We start from the raw sequence: 18,932 nt of genomic DNA on the forward strand, positions 1-18,932 counted from the left end.
CGTGTGACGCGCGACGTTGTGTATAATAATATAATCATATTATTATATTACAATAATACTTATACGTTCTGGTGCGTATATCATAGGACGGATTTAAGAACGCTCTGTCGTGGGCCCGGTGACGAAAGACAGCGCCCGAGTACAGTTCACCGAAGCACCGCATAGTGGCTGCGACCGTTGAGAACGTACTATTATTGTCTGTTAGAAATATAATATAACTATAAAGTATCCGCACTGAAATCCAAATTTGGTTTCAAAAATAATATGGCACATCTGGGGGCAAACTAAACGGTCCGCCAGATTCGTCCGCTGCAGGATGCATCATTTCAGTATTGTTATACTTATTAGTTATGTTTTGTAAACAATATTGCCTATTTTAAGAGGTGCTATTTAAATAGGTGTAGCTACATATACGTCCTCTTATAACCTGTAAACAGCTTATTCTGTTGTCGTGTAAACAGTCAACGATTTTCATCGTCTGAAAATTATTATCAATGATCGTCATTTCTCTATTTCTATGTTGCAGGTTAACCGGCCGTTGACGATGAAAAAGGAAGGAATACAGACACGGAACCGAAAGCTGTCTTCCAAGTCTAAGAAGAAGAAGGGTTCGATTGTCGGTGGCCTGGGTGGCGGCATTGGCGGCGGCATCGGTGGTGGCGGCGGCGGAGGCGGCGGCGCTTGTCTGTCGCTGTCCGGCATGATGCGCGGCGACGGCACCGGCGCGGGTTACCACCACCCGGCGTCCGCGGCTCTGCACCCGCACCCTGCGGCCATGAGCCATTACCATCACCACGCGGCCGCTGCGGCCGCGGCCATGTACCACCATCACCATCACCAGGCCACGCAGCCGGCTGCACCCACCGCGCCCATACACCCGCACCACCACCACATGGCGTCACTCACCGGACTCGGGTTGCCCACATCGTCAAACCCAATGGTGAGTACCTACAATAATTATTAAACTATATTTACTCGAAAGTCGAAACTCAAAGTCAAATTACATGTGAATCTCGGATAAATTTGGAGGAATTTTGCTTCGTAGTCGGGAGGTGGCAAGTTGAAACAACAGCTCTCTAAAAATAGATTCAAAAAACTAAAATTTTATATTCCGTCATAGGTAATAGTTTGATCAATCAGAATCTGCAGTAGGTAATGTAACACCGTTTACATTATTATTATACGCACTCCCATTTTTCCTTTAATAATGCATTCGTTGAAATTCTGAATTAATTTAAGTATAGATTAGACCATGTTTTCAAGTACATACGTAATTACTTTATATACTTTATTTTTTATAGTTATTACCGTTCAAATAGTATCCCGTAGTGATACAAACATAATTTTTTCTAGTAACTCAAAAAACATAATCAATTTTTAAAAAAAATCATTGCAAAAGAACAGGGTGATAGTTCTCATTTAAAATTCAATCAATTGATAATATGGACTTTGTATACCTACCTATTATATACTTGAAAATATAAAAAGTAAAAAATAATCTAAGAAACGCATGAAAAAAATTTGGGTGAGCATACTATTGGTGAATCGCCGCCTGTATGGAATATTATAAAAATAATAAACACAGTATTGACAATGGGCAGGGTAAAAGGGGGTTTCATATTGTTATAATGCTTTTATCTCGTTTGATATCTGTGACCTTTGTTGACGGTTTTTGTCTTTCTGTTTGTCCATCTAGGCTAGTTGGAGATCCGAGTACGCGTGATTATTGGATTTGCCGTTCCCCGGGCACTCTAACCACAGCAGGGTCGGCGAATGACAAACATTAGTACTATACATTATTATTATTATTATTATTATTATTATTAATATTATTATAATACAACTACTACTACTACTACTACTACTACTATCAATATTATTATCATCATATTATTATATAATATACATATTACATAATATACATATATACTCATAGTTCCTATTAATATTCCCGTCAAAAGATAAGCTGAAAATATGAACACACTCACACAGACATGCGCGCGCAATCGCGCTCACATATGGCCAGTATACATATATTATATGTATGTATGTATGTATGTATGTATGTAAGTATAAGTATATATTATTATATAGTCTTCGTACGTCGTCGAACATTATTATTATTTTTAAGTATAATTATATATTATATTATTATTGTTTGTCGTTTCGCATATCGATAAACCTATGATGACCGTCGCGGATTTTTGTACAAGAATATAATATTATGTATTGTTTCTTAATTTTTTTCCTCTTTATTTTAAAACTTGAAAAAACCACAAAAAAATATATAATATATAAACAAAGGTGAAGTATATAAACGTTCATTTCTCTTTTCGCCTATAATGCCCATTTATACATATTATATACGACGGCGATGTAGTGTTTACTCGAAACAACCAGTTTTTATTTTATATATATTTTTTTTTTTGAAACGCGCGTACAACGTCTACATCAATGTAAAACGCATATTTTATACGAAAAAACAAAAAAATAATAATAAAAAACAAAATATATATATATAATACAAATAGATGAATATTATTTATGAGCTAGTCGAAAACGTGAACTTGTACAGAAAACGATGTTTAGAACTCAGATTTGTATATAGTATATATAATATATATTACGAGATAATTTATTATAGTTTGTAAAATTTATTAAATTATGATTTACAGAATATATATCATATATTAAACGATTATTACGATGTAAATAAATTTATACATATATATATAAATATAAATGTGTGTATACCGTTTGATGTAAACCGAGAAAAGCTTTGTACATACGATATTTAGTTAGATTATTATTATCATTATTATTATTATTATTATTATTATTATTATTATTATTATTATTATTATTTTAGAAACATTAAACGATTTAGACAAACGAGCGGCCTCATGTTTAATGTTACCTAATGCCTATATTATATCCATGTCCTAATAATTATTGTCCTCGTGGGTACCTGCGTTTGGCTATAACAATATTTCGCAATATTTAGAAATCTGGTCTAAGTCCAGACAACGAACATAAAACCTAACGTAAGTTGGTCGCAACCTGCATGTCTGTTATTTTGTCGCTGCTGGTATTATTATCATCACTATTATTTGTAAAAATGGTTCAACGTGGTAAAATATTAAAATCTCCGAAAACGAACACGAACTGCAGCACAACATAATATGGGCATCAGATAGTCGAAGACACTGAAGTTTGCCTGGTCAAGTTGTGTTATAAAAGTCAATATAGAATATGGTAAGTACCTACTCGAAAATCCTCAAATAATTTTAAGCCAGTGATATTTACTTGCGTCATTATCTCCGGGGTTTGGACCTATAACATCATTATGACTTATAACATATTCACAAGATGTGGAGGTCGACCAGGATAATATTATGATTTTATTATTTGGATTGGATTTATTATTAGTGTAGAAAAAATTATACAATAAACCTTAGGTAGGTTATGTCCATATGTCTATGCCTATACGTATAATGTATGTCCCCGGTTAGGTTAGGTGTATGATGCGCCCCGGCGGAACCTGCACTCGGCGTTAACCTCTACCGGGCATAATATATTAATATAGATATGCGAAATGGGCCATTTCGTGGAAAAAGCTAGTTCAGCTTGCGAGGTAAAAATTGCAGATAAAAAAAAAAAAACACCTAAAAATAATATTATTATGTTACATCGCGACGATGCGAGACTGCAGCTGGCCATATCTCCTCCGCCGCGGGGCTTATGCGCTGTGGTTTTCGGCGGTAAGTAAAACAAAAAAAAAAAAAACGAGTAAAAAATATACAATAAGCGCGCGTAACTCGTAGGTTATGCCTCCTATGTACGCATACACACACACACACACACACACACACACCGTAAAAACGCTGAAGTCGCATTGACACAGTGCCAAAATAAAGCTACACACACACACACACACTTATGTATATATATAACCTAACCTACGTTTATTATCGCCCCGTTCGATCTGCAGACGGGCGGCGGCGGCGGCGCAGACCTCCAAAGATGAAGACGAAGCGCGCGAGATCCGCCCGATAAGTATACCAAGTATATTACCTATAATATATATGTGCATTAGAGCAGTCGGACCTGAACGGATTTTACAAGTGTGCGTGCGTGTGAAGTGCCGTGTAGACGTGCTGTGGCTTGAGTATAATAATAATAATACGTGTGTGTGTGTGTGTGTGTGTGTGTGTGTGTGTGACGTACATATTGTAATGTATGGGTAGGTCACACTGCGCAGCGCATCGAGTCCGCGTTGACAATATTGTGTTATTATATGTTATTGTTTTTACTGTTTTATTTTGATTTTTTTGATTTTTCCAAATACCGGAATTTTCGTCGTCCAGACGCATTCCTGCTTTCACATGATATATACGTATATATATATTTTTATTTTATTTAAAGGATAAAGGCTTCAACGGCGAAGGTTGTTAGCCTGTCAATGTTTTACATAGTACTGATGTTTCTTAAAATTAGGCATTACATTTAAGAGATAATTGTGACTTTACATTTTTGTATTTGAATTTACTGTTTTTTAATAATATTAGTAATATTTAAAAATTCAATAATTTTTGAGGTTTGATGTTCGTCGAGTGATTCTGCAACGTTAGGTGGCTTGTTCAGGTCGGTGCGTGTCGAGGTGTACAGTGTGCATTCCTCCACTATATGTTTAATGGTGAGTATTAATTGGTTGTATGTGTCGCATCTTGGTTGGGGCTCTTTGCTAATTAGATATGAGTGTTTGGAAAGGAATGTCCGATTCTGGTGCGGATGATTGCGATGTCTTGACGTCTGCGAAAACGAGGGGGTGTGCCACCTTTTAGTTGTTTTTTTGATATTTTTAAGTTTATTGGATGTTGGTATTAAATTCCATTGGTTTTGCCAAAATGAGAGCATTTTTTTATTAATAGAGTTTATTATGTCATTGGACGGGATGTTATAAGTAGAGGTTGGAATATTTCAGAGATCAGCATATTTGTTAGCTCTTTCATTTCCTGCAATACCAGTGTGGGAAGGGACCCTCGTGAATTCTATATTTTTTTTTGTTTTGATTAATTTTGTTTGATGTTTAAGAGGGCTGCAGCCGATGAAAAAAAAGTGACTTTTAGACCAATAAGCTAGACATAACTGGAAGAATTTGGTTTGACAGATTTTAATTTTGAAAACGAATTATGATTGATCTACAAGTTTACTAGGGAAGTTTACGAGGCGATTTTGAATAATATTATTTTTCAGCTGTGATATCCAAGAATAAAAATATCGAAAAAATATGATATTTTGTATTTATACTATTCATTATGACACTAACAATAATTGGAATATTATAAATCGCCTCGATCATTCTCTAGTAAACTTGTTGATCAATCATAATCCGTTTTCTAAATTAAAATCTGTCTAACCAAATTCTTCCAGTTTTGTCTAGCATATTGGTCTAAAAGTCACTTTTTTTCATTGACTGGAGCCCCTTCCAGCCCCCTTAAGGTTTACTTTATGATACGGAATTTAAATATATTGAAAAACATTATAACAAACAAAATTAATTTTTAGATTGGTCAAATTTACATTAGTTCTGACTTATGACAAAACCGGCTGCAGTCCCCTTAAGGTTATTTCGTTTTTGGTGGATAGGTATTTAAGAGCTAGTAAGGTGCTAAGGGAGTCGCTGACTATAAGTATATCATTTGATTCTAGAGTGTTTGCTAGTTTTACCCCTTCATAGATGGCATACTTTTCATCAGAGAAAATGCTGGTTATTATTTATTATTGGAAGCTTATGTTGAATGATCGCGTCATCTTTAATTACGGCAAAACCTACTCCATGCTCAGATTTTGATTAATCGATGTATATTTTTGTGAAGTTGGAGAATAAGTGCTGGATCGTATTTTTAAAAAGAGAGGTGATTATTTGTTTTGTTTTTATTGAAGTCGAGAAGTTCAGCGTTTAATTTAAGTTCCCATTTCTATATAGGTGGCATGACTCGGAACGTAATTTTATTTACGACTGAGGTGTGAATATTCATTGATATTGTTGTAATTTTTTTAATATGTCCCGTATCGTGGAAGATTTATTGTGTTCTGCATTTATTGGTGGCGCGATAATACAATTTTGTTATTAATATTATATAATATTATTGTTATAATATTATGTACGTACGGACGTTTCAAACGACAAATTACATTGTTATTATATATAGTAGCGTTGCACTTTGGGACGCAACTGTGGTTTGATTTGTACACAGATTAAAAACTATTATTTATAATAATATAGATATTCCTCACAACAACAGCTACTATATTATAATCGGTATAATATTATATCCAAAGTGGGTCGTGCTTTCCAAGTCTGGGCGGTAACTAGTCAAAAAGTTAAAATTGTAGTTATAACTTATAAGTATTTCGATAACACTTAACTAAATCAATTACTAACCTGAGTACCTGACAGATAACTATAAGTTAGTAACTCAATTATTTATTATACTTCTGGTTATGTATAATTTTAATTTATCATAGTTATTTCTTGCTAAAATTTTAAATTAAATTCTATAATGTTTTTTTAAGTATTTTTATAAAAAACAAATACAAATAATAAATTAAACGTACTACCACATAATTACTTAAAAAAAATAATTTATAAAATATAAAATACCACAGTATCTACCGCCGAGGATAGCACGTAGAGCAATAATGTTGAGTGTTGAAGATCAACTGCTGCAGGACGCCTGGACGAGAGAAGAAGAGGGAGGGTCCATACTGCAGCTAACCACAACTTCAGAAAAAACTAAAAGGCCGGAGTGATCAATGTTAAGCCACAGGTAGCAACACCAAAACTCCACCGTTTTAAAATTAACACAAACTACAAATACGAGGGTGAGTGGTTTAAAAAATGTAACTTTCAACTTAAAACTATAAGCTTAGTTAATGGTTCCCTAAAAATGTGTGACTTAATTTGGTTACGTATATTAGGCACTCACTCAAATCAATGTATATTCAGTCAGATTTTTAAAGGATAACAAAAAAAAAAATGCAATAACACGAAGCTTTACGTTTTACTATGCTAGCGCGCGTGTGTGCGTGTGTGACGACGACCATATTGTAATAATATTAGTCATGACTCGTAAATCGTAAATCATTATATCACACACACACACATAATATTATATTTGTTTATACGATAATATATATTGTGATAACGATAGTCGTATATACGCCGATTTATAACGGGCCGCGCGATTGGCATGCGCTCAAGTACGCTAAGTACACGCAGATAATATGAGGGCGCGTATAATATATCATAATAATAATATTAATTATTATTCTAATAATATGATATATTATTATGACGGGAGCACTGCACTTGGATTTTCATGGAAACACTTGTGCACCGTTTGAATGTTAATAATATTTTTTTACACGTATTACGTGCACGCGTTGCATACACTAGAATAGTTATCTATTTGTGTGTGAGTGTGTTTTCGCAAACAACAATTTTGTAACAGAAATTATTCTTTGGATATTATCATTATAATAATATTACGTGTACCTATATATGGCCATATCATCGTATATGATGTGGCCATAATATACAGGGTGATTCGTTTAACGCAAGACACTCGTAATTTTTTTAAACCACCTGCAGTGTCAAGTGGACGCATGACATGTTGTCAGTGGTCATCCGTCGTTTGGGTGTTTGACGTTTGCGGCGTCCAGGAGAATCCATTTCGTGTCGTTAGTTTCGAATTTATATTGTCAAATTTAAAGTTAAACAATATTACATTAACCAGGGCATCTCATGCTTTTATTGCCATAATCATTTTTAAGTCAGTTATAACCATATTATAATAGATAATACATTTTTTAAATGTTCATGGTCTCGTACTCTCGTATAAACACACATTTATGAAACAATCATATTTTTTTGTATTTTATTACAGCATACCTATATGTTTTTAACTTAAAATATTTAGAATATAAATATTTTCAGGATTTGTACATTTTAATGGTCTAATTTTAAATGAGTAGGTAATTACATTGAAATTTTTTGATTTCGATGAGTGGTGTGGAAACTATTTCAACGATAAAAAATAATAAAAATATAATTTGTTTTCAAAAATGTTATGTTGTATAATAATAAACTCAAATAATTATGCAAAAATAATATTTTAAAAACTAATACATTTGTGTCTTACGTTAAAAAAACCACTCTGTATAATAAATTGTGGGCGGATCCAGAACATATATTATTACGGGGAGAGGTAGTTAAATGTTGGTTGATGCATTAATGTACCATGGCACAACACGATCAACCACGACAAATGATTGTATACAGGGGGAAAATGATTCACCAAGCATATTCCCACCCTCCTATTTTCCATCAAATACTTGTAAATTTATTTTTAATTTTGATTAGACCTTACTTTGAAATATACCTATTAGGTACCGATTATTCTATGCTTAAATATTTATTTGTATGCTATTTTGTCCTGTGACGATAGGAAATCAGAACGAGAACCCATTTTTACTGTAAATTGTTAAGCAGATGATGTTTTTTCAATGTCAATGTATTTAAATCAAATATTCGATCGAATAATGGAATATTAAAATAATGGAAAATTACATATTTTGAGTCTAACACAACATGGACAACATAGCAAATTTCGGCAGTTCCAAACATGTGTTATAGGTTACTATGTGTTACTATAGGGATATGTAGGATCGCGTATTTATTAAGTCTTATTCATTATCAGTTAAAATCTCCGTTCATTGACGGTGTGGATTACATCATATTTGGCCTTTATCCACCGTCGATAAAATAACATTCATGATCGAAATATTATTGCAATATTATGTATATTATTTCGTATATGCATAATAATAATACTCGCGAAACGCACTAATTAACAGTTAAAAAACGTATCGGTCGACTAATGAAAATGGCCGGTGTTTTTTATTTTTTTTTTAACGAGCAACCTATCGATTTCTGCGGTGTAAAAAAAACAAAACCGTCTACCGCCACTGCAACGCGAAATCCGGTTTCCTTCTTGTACACAATATAATATTATTGTGTTAGCATAATATAATATAATACTATAAATTATATTACAATAACGGCCGTGTGCCCGAAAAACGAATACAAACGACCAGTAATATTATTCAGGGGCGTCAGTTTTGGGGATGTAAGGGTGTGTACACGCATCGTCCTTAAATGCACTTTTTATTTTACAGTAGCTTATTATACATAAGTTAAATATTATTGATCGATAATTTTTGAACACGGATAATGACATATTTTTTAGACTATTATCATTTTTATTTGAAAAAATCATAAATGATCGTTTTCATTATGCATATATACTATGCAGACTTTAAAGTCTTCATATTTATTAGGTTAGAAAGAACGGTGTTTCGTAATAGTTATTAGTTTTGAATATTTAGACCCACTCTCACGTCTTGCCTATAGTCGTCGTTCGTTTTCAGCTCTTTACAATGAATGATAATATACGGACATACGTACGCGGTAATATCGCGATTTATTAAATTATAAAAAAAAATTCGTCCATGATGCGTGCTTAGGTGTATACTATATATAGTGAACTGTGTATAGTCGAGACTCGGCAAGCCGACAACACATTTTTAACTTCATCGGCAAGTTCAAAGTCAACAATATAATTAATTTTGATTGTTTTAGATTTAAAAATTGACTGCATGCCTGCAGCACAATATGATCAGCACACCGTGATAGGGAGAAAAATCGCAAGAAACCTATTGAAACTTGTGAGTACACCATTGTGTAGTAACAAAATATATGAAAAGTACTATTATTACTGGATGGAGACCCTTCTATTATACAACACGTTTTATATACCTAAACTAAGTTATATAATATATATAGGTTACTATATAGTGTCTGCGTAGAAAAAAAGTAAACAAATATAACCATCTCGTTATTATGCAAGTAATTAAAACTAACTTAGTGTTTTAACTTAAATTTAATTTTTAACTCGTTAAACGCCCAGCCCTGGTCATAATAACAATAATCGCACCCTTTAAAATCGTGCAGAAAGGGTTTCATACTCCGTACAAGTCACTGTAATCGTACGTTCAGATTATGCGATGGTTGGTGATTAATTTTTATCGCGAAGCACCAGAAATATTATCAGTTGCCTGGCTTGGTTTGTTTTGATTTGATTCGATTTTTTAAGACTTCTATTTGTCGAAGTATGTTTTGAATCGAAATTTATAGAATATGGTGTCGATGAAATGCTAAAAATCGTTTTTAAAAAGACAATATTAATTTACTATAATATGATTGATTATTTTGTGAGATGTTAAAAAAAAAATCTCGTACATACACGTCATGATAAATGACAATGCGAACAATAGATATGCCCAGGCCTGGGAATCGACTGCATTAAAATAACCGGGCAATATGCACATGCACTTCTGCACTCAAAAATGTTGAAATTAAATTTGCATTTTATGGCGGAATTTATGCAAAATTTAGTTAATAAAAAAATTCAAAGTTATATTTATATTGCATCTTGAAAGGTGATACCTAATAATATAATATGCAAAATATTAAATAAGAATATTATTAAAAATCAAAATAGATAAGCCTTATAAAAAAATAAAAAATTAAAAACTATTAATATTCGAATATTTTATTGTATATTGATAAAAAAAAACGATAAATCCATTAATTCTTTTCCGAAATACGCAATATATAAACATAATACCGTTATGCGCATTTATATTATTATGTACTGTAACGCATAAAATATGTAAAACAAGTAATTTTTTTTTTTGTATAATTTTGAATTCAAGATGGAAATCCGTCGATACGCGTGAAAACGTTAAATCCACAGTCCTGATAATGTCGTATACGTGATGAATACTTACATACAATTATAATTTATAATTATAGTGTTCGCATTTCAATGATCTAAAAAAAATTTAAAAATACTCTTAAAATAATTTTTGATTTTGTTAACTAATCTGGTAGACCCTAGTCGAATTAAAAAAAAAATTGTTAGCATATAATATTATAATAACATGTTGTACTAGCGTCCTGCATTGATTCAATCTTTTTTTATAAAAATTGTAGAAACTATTTTGTTCGTCACATTTCTAGTGATAGGTCAAAAATGACCTAAAATAATGAACAAATTACCTAGAAGAATAACAGGATACGCATCGTTTGAAACGCATTTAATTGTTTTGCAGCTCTGGCCGATCGAAAAAACCAAAAAAAAAAAATGCAAATGTATTGAAATCCCAGTCTGAATCATACCACGGTGGTGGTGGTGGTGGTGGTGAACGATATATTAATGATAATTATTATTATAGTCCTCCGTCGATATTATCGCGTTTATTGTATATACACACACTATACACATTACAATATCGTATATGCCGTTGCAGCGTTTAATGGGCATATTATATATTATACAGGGCGATTGTTTTATCATTAAACACTCATTATTTCAAGAAGTGTACATTTTTTTGGAAAATATTATTTTACATAGTTGTGAGTCGTTTACAAAACAACATTTTTATTAAAAAAATTATATTTTTAAATATTTTTTATCCTTATAATTTTTTTTAAAATAAACGTTTTTGAATGATAACAGAGTTTTAATTTCATATTCCAAAGCAGAATATTTTCTAAATAAATTGTCTAAATATTTCAAAACATGAAAATCAAATTTGGGGCGAGTAGTTTGTGAGTTATAAGTATTTAAAGTTTTGATGAGTGGAGTGGTGTGGTACGGGGTTACCCCGCGAAATGTTTGTCTACCACTCCGCTTATTTAATTCTATGTTATCATTCGAAAAAGTAAAAAAAAAAATAAAAATTATGATAAAAACAATTTTTTTCAATTGAAACGTTGTTTTGTAAACGACTTGAAACTACGTAAAATAATATTTTCAAAAATATTAACACTTTTTGAAATAATGAGTGTTCAATGATTAAAGAATCACCCTGTATACTTGTGCCTATATATATATATATATGTACATAATACCTACCCGCCGTGCTCAATAATTATAAAGCACGGGATGGGTACCTAATAACGAAATTATGTGTGTATAGTTGTACTGTTATTATCATCGTCGTCGTTATTATTACTATTATTATGTAAAACACACGCGCGTGTGTAATATTCCGACGAAAAAAGGGCGAAGACTATAATATAATATAATACAATATAGTAGACGACGGTTCGCGCGCGCGGAAGGGGTCGTCATTCGTGTTGTACACATAAACACTTTCCTCCTCCCACACCGTTGTCGCGCCCGTCGTCTATGCAACGTTTACAGCGCACTGCTTTTATGTACCTACGTAGTAGGTATTACAGTATATTATAATATATATATATACCTGTCCGATATTATCCTATCCTTTCCGATTATAATTATAACCCGCACCGATACGTACCCAATATACCCATAACCGGGTATACGCGCGCGCGGCTGGTATACAACGCTGCGGTTGTGTGTTCCTTAAAAAAACCGATATCGACGTGCACTGCCGTTATTATAACTGTTATTAAAAAAAAAAAAAAAACATTTAAAACGCGATTTAACGATTACGATTATGACGATGATTATTATTATTATTATTATTATCGTTTAATAATAATAATAATATTCTCAGCGCGCGAGACCGTCGTTATTATTTTTTTCTCCATATATAATAATATTATATTATATTGTACACTCGGGGGTTACACAATATATATAATATAATATTATAATAATAATTATATTATATCGATTTCCCACGACATTGCAGCCGTGTTGGGCTGAGAGATCCGTGGGCAATCGGTATTCACGCCGACTGGGAAACGCAAAAATTCAAACAGACCTGCGAGAACGCTGCACGCTCGCCACGCATCGTTTAAATTACATTTTTTTTTTTTTGCTCTGGAAATGGTCGCGTAATTCAACGTAAAAGCGGTAAAGGATTCATATATTTATACGTACAATATCATATTATATTCTGTAATAAAAGGCACCATGGAAGATATCCATTTGGTGAAGAAGCGGTGAATGGATGAGCTATAGCATGACCCCTACATTGACCGTATACTGAGAAAGGGATTATTGAATAATTGGGGAACCTCTGCTCTATTTTAAGTAAATAATGTGCTTGTTTATTTTGGAGTTTTATCACTGTTCACCATCTTGTAATTTCAAACGTGTTATATATTTTTATATTTTAATTGTTTCTGGTGCTGCTCACGGACGTCATACGAAATTAATAAATAAATGTATTTTATCCAAGACGGTTTGTCATCACTCATAACGATGACGATTGACGAGTTCTGTATATGTTGTGCAGGTCACTGCATACACTTAACGGAGTCAAAAAAAAAATAAACCTAAACCGACTCTTATATGTTTCAAATGTCAAATTCATAATTTATAGTGCATATGACAACAACAACATTACTGTGTATAGCTAGGTATACCAAATTAAACTTGAGTTTCTTTTGAGTAAACTATTATTATATTGATTTTATGTCTTTAAATTTATTTTGAAGTCATTTTGTTGTGTATTTCATAAGAGTGAATAATATTTGATACAAAAAAATTTATAGCATATATCACTTACGTGAAATTAGCACTACAAAGTTGGCACAATAATCTAAAACCATTCCAACCAACTCTTCTCGAACTTGTTGATCGTTGTTGGAATTTGTTGGAACGTATTTCAAAAGTTATTAAAACTCAAAGTCTGTATAGTGCCAACTTCACAACCAGCACTACAAAATCATACTAAAACAGATCCAAAAATATACACATAACATTACACGTTCTGAATTGTTTAGTTTTTTCCATATTAAAAATGATATTCCTATGAAAAATTTTTATTTTTGTTATATTGAATTCTGGTGTCCAACAACTTTGAAAAGTGGTCCAACAAAGTTGATAATATATCATAATAGAAGAAAAATCACTCCAACAATTTTCCCAAATTTTTAAATCACCATTTTCTTTTAGCACTACATTTTCCCTTTTACACTTTTTATTCATATTGAAAAATGTTATTTTTCGTTGTATTAAGTTCTGGTGTCCAACAACTTTGAAAAATGGTCCAACAAACTTGGTTACACTTCATCATAGATGAAGAAAAATCACTCCACTTTTAATTTACTTTCAACAGAAAAAAGCTGTGGCGTCGGTATGACGATGAAAATATGAAGACAGACAATAATTAAACCTTCGTCACGCGTAAGGAGATTATATATATATATATATATATATATATATATTACTGTAGGTCGTTTACGACTTGCATCACACCAAAACATTCATAATTATATACAATTTGAATGATACTAATAATAGATTTTTGTGCAAACAATTGTATTAAAATACACTAGCTGATGACGTTCACTTCGTTGCACCCGTTATAAAAGTGCCAACTCTATATGATTCAAACTTTGTTCAATTCGTTTATTTAATATTTGGTGTGTGATGTTCAAAATTTTAAAATGTTCATCGATCATCTTGAATCTCAAAATACTTGTGCAAGCACCACTTTGAAATGCGAATTTTGAAAGACGCTATCTTAGTGCACACTTACACGGTGATCGTACGAAGGTACTTACCGTGTAAATTTCAAGCCTCAAGCTATAATTTTTTTGCTGGACAGATGGCGCCAATGTTGTATTTTTTCCATTCAGATTTTCTACTTTTCCGATGGCTTTTCTTATAATGTTATTTCATACAGACCTTGCCTTGACAATGTTACGAACAAAACAAAAAAAAAATCATAGAAATTGGTCAAGCCTTTTTTAGTTTTAGCGAGACTAACGGACAGCTATACATTTTTATATGTATACTGATTACGTTAGAAACAATTTTGAAGAGGTTGTCATCGCACTATTTGTGTTTTCGTTTTCTGACCCACTCGCCACGCAAATGTACGTTTAGCAGAACCAACCCTGTGTTATCACTTTTAAATTTTTAATATTAGAGTGAATTCACTCATGGTTAAACTTTAAGTTTTAAGGGACATCACCGGTGTCCCTACTTTGGCTATTTTATGATATATTTAAATTTTTTGTCAGTTATGAGCGTGCGTAAATTATTACAATTTAAAAATACTTATGAATTGTATAAAAATTAAAATATCGTAAAAAAGCTGACACAGCCACACAGGTATAATGTTCTTAGCTTACCTACGGTTTGATAATTAAAGGTTAGAATTCACTCTAATATTAATAGTAAGAGAGCTGCAGAGAGGATGTCTTAAGGACATTTTCTTAGGGAATTTTTCTAAACGTTCGTAGCGTTCGTTACTTATTTTAATAATATTATTATGCAAATTCGATCTGTTCATTTTTTCGACGCCTTTAAGTCCTAACATTTCAATCCATGCCCTAATTATTATTGTAGCCGTAACATATTATATCAATATTATCGTTCGGTCGCTGCCGTCTCCTCCGTCTTCCGCACGCCAATAACACGATGAAAACCGGTCACACACTCGCACATATGATATCTCGTGAGTGTGTTTTATGTGTATTTATAAATTATTATATATTTATATGTATGAGCACACCTACGCGTGAGTGAAAAGTAAGGGCTGGTTCTGCGGTAAGCTGCAGACACCCTCTTGAAAGGGCATTTTCTTAGGAAATTTTTGTCTAAAGGTCCGTAGCGTTCGTTACTTATTAGTAAATAACATTATTATGTAAATCCTTCTGTATATTTTTTCGACGCCTTTAAGTCCTCGCATTTCAATACACGCCCTAATTATTGTTATAGCATAATATATCCAACTCAATATTATCGGTCGGTCGCGGTCGCTGCGCCGTCTCCTCCGTCTTCCGCACGCCAATAACACGATGAAAACCGGTCACACACTCGCACATAAGATATCTCGTGTGTGTGTATATGTGTGTGTGTGTGTGTGTGTGTGTGTGTGTGTGTATATGTGTAGTTATATATTCTGTGTATATGTATACCTACGCGTGAGTGTAATACTATAATAGCGTACAAACTCCAATATTTTTTTCCCTCCTTCCCGCCGCGTACGCGAAAGGTCGTAAATCGTCGACCTCGTATTTATTTATTTTTTTAATGATCAACGCACGCCGTTTTTGCAACGTATACACACGCACGTACACACTATCGGCACACGCCGTCCCGCGTGTGTGTACCGATCCTTTCGCGCTTTTCGCTTTTAAATTTCGCACGAAATCAATTTTTTTTTTGTCAGAGGCAGCAGCAGATATTATTATTATGATGTCACTGAAGCAGACATAGTATGGATATGCGACGGATTATGCTCGATGGTATTATATTGACGTGAGACTCGCGCAGCATAGTTCTATATTATGACCATATTATAACGATGCCGTTTTATAATAATAAATTAGGAGCCTTATATTATTATGCGGGTCCGTAGCGAAGTGCCTTGTTTTTTTTTTTAGTTTTGCTCGTGTTGTCAAACGCATAGCTTTCTAGACGCAGAAAGCAATCTCGTGACATTTTTAGTAATTTTTTCCCATTCCTATGTATTGCATTTTGAGGGATTTTAAACGCGTTTTTTGAGGTAGTATACAACAACCTAGAGTGTTAAACTCAACAGTCTTAATAATGATGTTCGAAGATACGCAGCTGGGCGTGAGTTATGTATACATTTTTATTATTTTTTTTTATTCAGTTGTAACATTGTTGCACTGCGAGTCGAAAGTTTTTCGAAGATAAAGTAACTCGAATTAATTATATACAAACTTATCAGTTAAAAGTTTTATTATTCTTTTTTCACCATTACAATTTCAAATAAAACTCGGGAAAAAAACCAAATAATATAAAACAAACTTTTGTTCTTATATTATTTTTATCACAGTGAAAACGATAAGTAAAACTTTCACGAATTACGAAATTGACATCATGTAACTTGTTTTGTTAGCCATTGATACACAAGAAACACATATTTTTATTGTAATATATTACATGGCAAAATGAACATAAATATTTTCGTCGGAAAGTAAAAAATAACAACCAATAGATACGTATAAGTTGCAGAAATCAATATGATGAGTACAATAACCATAGGGACGTCCCTGAGAGGGGGTTGAGCTGGGCGACCGAGTCACCAAAAGTCGTGAGATAGGTCGAATTATTACGATTTTTTATAGTTTTAAAATTATTACAACTTTGGCCATATTATGTTTTTACATTTTTGTTTATTAAATTTTAATTTTTAACAAAAATATGCTTTTGGGCTGGATACCCGCGTTTTTGGTTCTGACCGATTTTTTGTAAGGTTTTTGTCGTCATGGTTACTTACTAACAAAAACATATTTGTGATTCATAGTTTTTCCTTGTAGAGGAAAAATATCGAGTTGCGTGGTATGATTTTACATTTTGATTAGCGCGATCGCCTTTCAGCCCCTCTAGGGACTTGGTTAATTCCTTCCAGTAGGATAAATGAATAAATAATAATAATTTATGACAATAATGTTTAACAGTTAAAATTATGCAAGAAGTTGTTTAAAATAATAAACCACTTGCACGATTTTATACATATACATACGCGGCGATATCGATTTTATATATAAAATTAAGTGTCACATTATAAAGTGTGCGAAGTTGGCCGATATTGATGAAGCATCTGAATCACGAGGACAAGACACCGCGGTGTTAAGCGCATAAAAATATTTAAAAAATAATGTGTTTTATATATTACGACGTCTATAATATCGGAATGACCCTGCGCTGTGACGGAGCCGCGAGTTTAGTCGTTATAAACGTCACATCCGATTGGCGGGCCGAAAGCGAAAAGGAAACAATCGCCGCGGAAAACGACTTTTTCTCGTTCGGGTTAGGGTAGGTATATTGTGCAGAGTCCATCACTGCTCACCAGAGCGTTTACTACCGCTCGAGCCTGCCTATTAAAATATATATATATAATGTGTTTCGGATCTCACAGGGGCGAAAGGACCAAAAAAATCAAACTCCCAGGACTTAGTTCAGACGGTTTTTACGATCGTTTCGTACGATATAAACATGTACATAATATGTGCGCGCGACTTAAACATTTATTATTATTATTTCTATTGTGCACCGCGCTCGAACGCCTTTAGCATGCTGTGACCGGTGCCGGAAAAGCGTATATACAGAGCGATCGAAAAGTGGTGTTCGACGAACTATATAGTACGCGTACGCATTAGGCCGGGGGAGGCGATTAGGGTTGAACGGCGGAGGGTAAAGGCCGGACCTCCAAAATGTTTTTCTTCAGTGCTGCAGGCGTTTGCTTTTCAGATTCGTCCGTCTTCGGTGTGGTACTGTGGTGGGTCGTGGTAAAATGTTAAAATTTATACAAATTACAGAGTAATTGAAATATTTTTCTCCAGTGCTGCGCTGCAGGCCGCAGTCGTTTGCTTTTCAGATTGGTCTGTCTTCGGCGCAGCATCGTAAAGAATTATAATTTATAAAAATTTCAGAGTGATTGTACAATGCTATGTAAATTCTTAAAGATCGTATTCACACCGATAAATAAATAACGCAACTATATTACGATGCGTAATTTTTTTCTCTGGACCACAACAGATCATCCCCCGGAAACTAATTGCCAACCAAATTTGGTGGGGGTATACGAGGTATACGTGGTATAAGAAAATGTGTAGTGCGACCCGTCCTGTATATACAAATACTGGCTCCAACGCATATAGATAGTGTCGCCGGACACCACGCCGGACGTGACTAATACGGGCTATTATATATACGAGAAACCAAACGGCCGTGGCAGCGGAGGAAAATCGATTTTCCAGACGATCGGGTCCGGCGCGAGGGCGACACGTTATATTAATGTATATAATATACGATCGCGGTGTATCATTACGTAAGTGGCGGCAATAAGTCGTACGAATCGCAAATCTTATTTTTATGTGT

At 33.4% G+C, this 18,932-nt stretch overlaps 1 protein-coding gene across 2 annotated transcripts in view; it reads left to right on the forward strand.

Moving 5' to 3' along the window:
- Positions 1–2,890, forward strand: part of LOC132950186 (GATA-binding factor C) — a 59,933-nt gene extending 57,043 nt beyond the window's left edge. For both annotated transcript variants that reach the window (XM_061021461.1, XM_061021462.1), the window contains exons 6-7: positions 527–940; positions 1,697–2,890. In XM_061021461.1, the coding sequence (XP_060877444.1) occupies positions 527–940; positions 1,697–1,723 (441 nt within the window). In that variant the 3' untranslated portion in view covers positions 1,724–2,890. The remainder of the gene's footprint in view (positions 1–526; positions 941–1,696) is intronic.
- Positions 2,891–18,932: the final 16,042 nt, after the last annotated feature.

This window comes from Metopolophium dirhodum, chromosome 8 (assembly GCF_019925205.1).
Source record: "Metopolophium dirhodum isolate CAU chromosome 8, ASM1992520v1, whole genome shotgun sequence".
NCBI classification, from domain to species: domain Eukaryota; kingdom Metazoa; phylum Arthropoda; class Insecta; order Hemiptera; family Aphididae; genus Metopolophium; species Metopolophium dirhodum.